Source organism: Hibiscus syriacus, unplaced genomic scaffold (assembly GCF_006381635.1).
Source record: "Hibiscus syriacus cultivar Baekdansim isolate YM2019G1 unplaced genomic scaffold, ASM638163v2 tig00111008_pilon, whole genome shotgun sequence".
NCBI lineage: Eukaryota > Viridiplantae > Streptophyta > Magnoliopsida > Malvales > Malvaceae > Hibiscus > Hibiscus syriacus.
In genome coordinates this window covers 1,815,828-1,821,827 of record NW_024062951.1, presented here as the reverse complement: position 1 = coordinate 1,821,827, position 6,000 = coordinate 1,815,828, and the positions used below count along the sequence as shown (strand labels likewise).

General features: G+C 32.0%; 2 protein-coding genes across 2 annotated transcripts; one reads left to right on the top strand and one right to left on the bottom strand.

The window, feature by feature from the left end:
- The first annotated feature begins 1,223 nt into the window (after window positions 1-1,223).
- LOC120149768 (rop guanine nucleotide exchange factor 9-like) lies at window positions 1,224-3,589 on the top strand. Its single transcript, XM_039162476.1, has 7 exons — window positions 1,224-1,513; window positions 1,673-1,789; window positions 1,932-2,086; window positions 2,213-2,287; window positions 2,379-2,645; window positions 2,728-3,048; window positions 3,120-3,589. The coding sequence occupies exons 1-7, from the start codon at window positions 1,315-1,317 to the stop codon at window positions 3,429-3,431; spliced, it is 1,446 nt and encodes a 481-aa protein (XP_039018407.1). The 5' UTR covers window positions 1,224-1,314; the 3' UTR covers window positions 3,432-3,589.
- A 1,146-nt stretch (window positions 3,590-4,735) lies between these two features.
- On the bottom strand, window positions 4,736-5,838 carry LOC120149745 (peroxisomal fatty acid beta-oxidation multifunctional protein AIM1-like). Its single transcript, XM_039162459.1, has 7 exons — window positions 5,809-5,838; window positions 5,620-5,698; window positions 5,413-5,469; window positions 5,256-5,323; window positions 5,023-5,140; window positions 4,896-4,939; window positions 4,736-4,795 (listed from the first exon to the last, which is right to left on the bottom strand). Exons 1-7 carry the CDS (start codon window positions 5,836-5,838, stop codon window positions 4,736-4,738), a joined length of 456 nt encoding a protein of 151 aa, XP_039018390.1.
- Window positions 5,839-6,000: the final 162 nt, after the last annotated feature.

The following is a 6,000-nucleotide window of genomic DNA, read 5'->3' as shown; positions in this document are numbered from 1 at the left end:
ATATAGAATCATTGATCATTTGATTAATTAATAATTTTTGATATTATTTATATAATAAATTAATTTATAATTACTATATTTGTATATTAAAATATTAATATTATTTATATTAACATTTTATAACATAAATAATACCTTCTTATATTATAAATTTATTATTTATGTAATAAAATATTAATATAAATAATATAAATATTTGAATACATGCATATACTAATTATAAACTAATTTATAACATAAATTATATTTATGTTATAAATATATTAATATGAAAATATAAAAGCATATTTGTTAACATCATACTAATTTTTTAATATAGTTTAGTGATTAGGTGTTGTGTTTTTCACTTAGGTCAATTATTTAATTTATAATTTATAATCTCTTAACTTTTTACTTCAATGAAGTAATGGCATGTTTTTCATCTGATTAGATTGCACTAATTTAATAAAGAAATTGAATGACATTATTTTAATAAATAAAAATTAAAAAATATTTTTTCTGTCATATCACATCAACATTTTAGTACATGTAAAGGTGTCATATAAGTAACAAATATTAACCATTAGTCAATTAATAATTTTTATTAAAAAATGTGTGTTTTAATAAAAGAAATATTGATAGTTAAATTACTTAAAAAAAATAACTGTCAAAATAATTATTTTATCAAATAATAAAGATAATTTTTGACATTTTATCCTTATTCTTTAAATATTTACGGATGTGCTTGATGTTGTAATTCCCTCGATCTTGTGTAGTCAAAAACCAAGCACGATATATTACATTATTAGATCAAAACTTAACCTAACTCGAAACATATTTAAATTGAACATCTAATCATACTGAACATCATAAATCACCTTATTAATGACTAAATTAGTATAGGGGTTACAATGCAACAAAAGTTACCAAATTAAACATTTTACTAAAATTAGATGAAGGCAACGCAAGACTATGTTATTTTATCTACCATTATAACAGCACGGACATACTTTAGTTTGATTTGTCTTTTCTTAGACAAAAACCCTTTAAAAATTACATCTTGTTGTTTATAGCTTATGTTTATCTATTAACAAATTTTGTTTATGAAAAACAAAATTTGTTATAACTAATAAATTTTTCAACGTTAGCTTCTTATTTTTTAACTCTTAGTTTTTACCTCAGTTTTTTCCGCGTAAAATTTATGATTTTGTTATAACTAAGAACTTAAAGGGAAACCTTTTTCCTTGTTATAATCATTTTTACCTTTAGTTTTCCTTATTGTGTGAACGAAGAAGAAGAAGAAGTAGCAGCAGCAGCAGAGCGGCTTCGATTGACATGGTCCAATCATTGTCACGGCGGCGTAGCATTCAGAGCTGGGGGTCTTTCCGCATTAGGCAGACGACGGATGGTGCCGTGGAAGACGATGATAACAACCATCAATCAAGCAGTAGTGAGGCAAGAAATGCAGAAGGCAAATCAATGGAGGAACACCAATTTACAGGAGAGTCTTCCCCCAAGGAGAGCCTTCAATCAGGTGCAACTCCAACTCCTTTCCATGTACTTTGAAGATTGGAACTAAAAACCAGTTCGATCTTAGCTTTTGAACAGCATGAACTAACCGAGCTAAGCCCAGATTTTCCTTGTTAGCTACATTTGGAACTGATGAAGATGATGCTAATGATTCCCTTTACAGATTTGGAACTGATGAAGGAGAGGTTTGCCAAGTTGCTTTTGGGTGAAGACATGTCTGGAGGAGGCAAAGGTGTTTCTTCAGCTTTGGCTTTGTCAAATGCAGTCACTAATCTAGCTGGTACGGATCGTATCCTCGTTATCGATGCCAAAAAATATATATGTTAGACAAAACATTAATTCGAGAAATAGAACAGAATCAAATGTAAATAATTATAATTTTGAGCTTAATTGTTTATGGTCGTTATCGTTCTCTCATGCAGCATCCATATTTGGAGAGCAAGGGAAATTGGCACCAATGGCACCAGAAAGGAAGGCAAGGTGGAGAAAAGAAATGGATTGGCTTTTATCTGTAACCGATCACATTGTTGAATTTGTTCCTTCGCAACAGATATCAAAGGACGGGACGTGCATGGAGGTATAGATTCTACCTATCTTCGAAAATTCGAGTTCATATCAGTCAAAAATCTTATAAAACTGTTACTTCATGTTGCATTTTGATTACGATATCACCTTTTTTTTAACCCGGTTTCTACGTCGATAGATTATGGTCACGAAACAAAGGAAGGACTTGCTCGTCAACATACCCGGCCTGCGCAAACTCGATTCGTTGCTTATTGTGCGTAACCATATCTTTTATCATGATTAGTTCAGATGAAAATGTGGTTATGATTTGTGATAGTGTTGATGATCAAATTGTAATGAAACAGGAGACTCTTGACAACTTCGGACAAGAAAGGGAATTTTGGTACGTCTCGAAAAGAAACAATCTTGAGAACAAAAACAGCCGAAGGGGAGGGAAATGGTGGCATCCGGTGGTTAAGGTTCCGCCCTATGGGTTGCTGGAAACATCGCGAAGATGGCTGCAGTCCGAAAAGGAGGCCGTGAACCAGGTATTAAAAGCAGCTATGGCCATCAATGCTGCAGTCCTATCCGAAATCGAAATCCCCGAAAGCTACATCGATTCGCTCCCTAAGGTAAAGAAATGGAACTCTTTAAACTAAAACGTTTAAACAATGTTCGAGATTATGATCAATGTTCTTGATGATGTCAATGTAGAACGGAAGAGCAAGCCTTGGTGATTCAATCTATAAAAGCATCACAGTGGAGTACTTTGATCCTTCACAATTCCTTTCGACCATGGACTTGTCGACCGAACACAGAGTTCTCGATCTTAAGGACAGAATCGAGGCCTCGATGATTGTTTGGAAGAGGAAAATGCACCACAAAGATGGAAGGTCGTCTTGGGGTTCAGCCATTAGCTTAGAGAAGCGGGAACTCTTCGAAGAGAGGGTCGAGATGATCCTAGGCCTACTTAAGCATCGCTATCCGGGGCTTCCGCAATCCGCACTCGATATATCTAAGATCCAAGAAAACAAGGTAAAGACTACAGAAATGACATTGCTATTATCTTCAACTTTGAAAAAACTTGAACTCTTCGAACTTCACAGGATGTAGGACATGCTATCCTAGAGAGCTATTCAAGGGTTATAGAGAGTCTGGCTTTCACAATCATGTCTAGAATCGAAGATGTCCTTCATGCGGACAGTCTTAAGCAAAGATCCTCAAACTCCGACGATGAAGTGGCGAGGCGGAGTCCTTCAGAGACACCAAAACTCTTGGATTTCATGTGTCGGAGTTATATTACACCAAGTACAACTGATGTGGAAAAACTCCTTAAGGTTGATAATGACAGAAAAACTTCCAGGCCACCACTTAGTCCTACGCCAATACCTTCCCATGTCGAGAAGATCGAAACGTAACCGGCCTAAGAAATCCGAGTGATCTCGATAGATGGATGATGATATCCGGCAACCTTAGAAGGGAAGGAAACAACAGGGAGACAAACACAAAGGACAAATGATGGTTTTGAAAGCTTTAATTATGTGTATATTCAACTCCATATAAGATTTCAATGGAACAATAATTTGTGCAATCAAACTTCCAATTTGCTCTAGACACAATTGTTTAAATCCGAGATCTCTAACAAAAATAGTATTCTCTTTAACCATGAAGGTTGTTCAATAAATTTTCAATATGTGAAGTTTTATTTAGATTTAACTGAAGTATATATACATCCAACATGGATACAATCAAGCATTTTAAATTTTTCATATTTTTTTAAATACGGTACCTATAATTATTTTTATAAATATGTTGAGTATATCTGTTGAATAGATATAAACGGTAACTTTGGGCGTAATCGAAAATATGATGAAAATCATAACATTTTAGGTTGTACGCAACCTAAAATGTTACATTAAATGTTATCTTTCTAATAACATTTTCAATTGGCAATCGAAAATATTACCTTTTTTCGTGTTCAATCGAAAATTTTAGTAAAAACATTTTATGTTGTACTCAACCTAAAATGTTATTATTTTTATCACATTTTCGATTCTTAAATTACATTGCCGCATAGCAAAACTACCGATATATAACATGTATATATTAAATAAAAAATTGATGATAAGTTTTATATTAATTTAGAGAATAATTTTTTAAATTAAACTTGATTCAAATCAAATTGAATAAAAAATATTTAAATCAAATCAAATTGATTACATCTATTCCAATGAAAATGAATATTCAGTTATATTTAAACGTGATGAACGTGTATTGTTATCTGTACATATGAACCCATCCTTATCTGTCCATATGATTTTAAATATTTTTAATGAATATATTATTTTATTATAAGATATGAACATATTCAGGTAATCTTATTAGGTGGTCTATTAGTTAAAAATTATTTTTATAAATAAAATATCTTATAGTCAAGTTTCAAATAATGTAAATTTTAATTTTAGTTAAGATTTATTCTATTTATATATAAATTAAAATATAAATATTAGGCTTTTATAAATAAAAGCATTATAATTGCATGAATTAGATTTACCAAGTGAAAAGGTGGACTCCATAACCATTTACAATGAAATGCATTTTAAAGTTAAAGAGGGTGAAAGATACAACATCAGCTTAGGGTCTTACTATAAATAAGAGAGCTTATTTGCTGTTTAATCCATTGTATTGTCAGAACAATTACAGTAAATTAAATCCAATTATCTCAAACATTTTTCTCTTCAGAAAACTTAACTTCTCTAAATCCACTCAATCTGTCCAGAAACTGGTTTACAACAAAGGAATGAAAACTTAATGGCAGCATTTTCAACAGGTAAAATGACAACTCAGAATAAATTACAATCCACTAAAATTATTAAACACACCAGCCTCATTTCAATAGCCTTTGAAAGCCCCACAAGCCTTGTGCCTTTGAAAGAGCAATTCAAGACGGTCAGTGCATGAAAAGTACAAACTAGCAGCTATCATCTAAAGACAAAAGAATCCATCTACAAGTTTTTATGAACATATACAGTGGGGTTTCAATACCTCCAAACCCAGGTACCACTCCAAGTGACAATTCTGGCAAGCCAAGTTGAGTTCTAGGGGCAGCAATACGTGCATGGCAACCCTGCATAAGAATAACAAAGATTAGACAACTGAGCAAATTTACGATCATGACAGACAAACTGTTAGCAAAAGAAGTTAATCAAGTAAAATACAAATTGGGAGAGAAAAGCACAAACCATTGCAAATTCTAAGCCACCTCCAAGAGCCAATCCTTCAACAGCTGCCACAACAGGCTTCTTGCAATCTGAAAGAATGGAAGTACTGCATAAGGTGGCCATAAATAACAGCGAAAAAAAATAACTAAAACTAAAAATAAGTAAAGGAATCAGGAACCTTCAACAGCATTAGTGACGAGCTCCACAGATACATCGGGCAAGGTCGACACATCACCTGTTTAACAAGCAATGGAATAGACAATTAGAACTTGTGAATTTCCACTTCTCATTAAATTTAAGTAATTAACTTGTGAATTAGTAAAATTTACCGCACAAAGAAGAATTGCAAACAGTCTAATTAATTGACTAACTAACAAGCTCATACCGGTTCCATGAACTTTCTGGAAAACATTGATATCAAAACCACCAGAAAACCTTAAACTTACTAAACGCAAATCGCATATCTAAATTCAAGCCAAAGATTCAAAGAAAAAAAAATCAACATAATAACAAACAAACATCATCTTAATCAGTCGTCGTGATGATACCAAATTCAATCCTAAAAATAAAAAACATTGACTAACAATACGACCCTTGAACCCATATTAACTAAACTCACTAAACTTTAATTGTTTAAGATAATAAAAAATAGGTAAAATCTTAGGTCCTTGAACTTTTCAAAATAAAAAATAGGTAAAATTTTAGGTCCTTAAACTTAAAAATAAATTAACAGGACTCTTGAATTATTTTTCACCCAATGTAACAT

Bases quoted from the DNA above. Each gene is read 5' to 3' on its own strand.
- LOC120149768 (XM_039162476.1), top strand. From the start codon at position 1,315: ATGGTCCAATCATTGTCACGGCGGCGTAGCATTCAGAGCTGGGGGTCT. The intron at 1,514-1,672 runs GTGCAACTCCAA...TTCCCTTTACAG, and splicing joins CAAGGAGAGCCTTCAATCAG to ATTTGGAACTGATGAAGGAG. The intron at 2,087-2,212 runs GTATAGATTCTA...CTACGTCGATAG, and splicing joins AGGACGGGACGTGCATGGAG to ATTATGGTCACGAAACAAAG.
- LOC120149745 (XM_039162459.1), bottom strand. From the start codon at position 5,838: ATGGGTTCAAGGGTCGTATTGTTAGTCAAT. The intron at 5,470-5,619 runs GTATGAGCTTGT...CTTGTTAAACAG, and splicing joins CCAGAAAGTTCATGGAACCG to GTGATGTGTCGACCTTGCCC. The intron at 4,940-5,022 runs GTAGATGGATTC...GCTCTTTCAAAG, and splicing joins GTATATGTTCATAAAAACTT to GCACAAGGCTTGTGGGGCTT.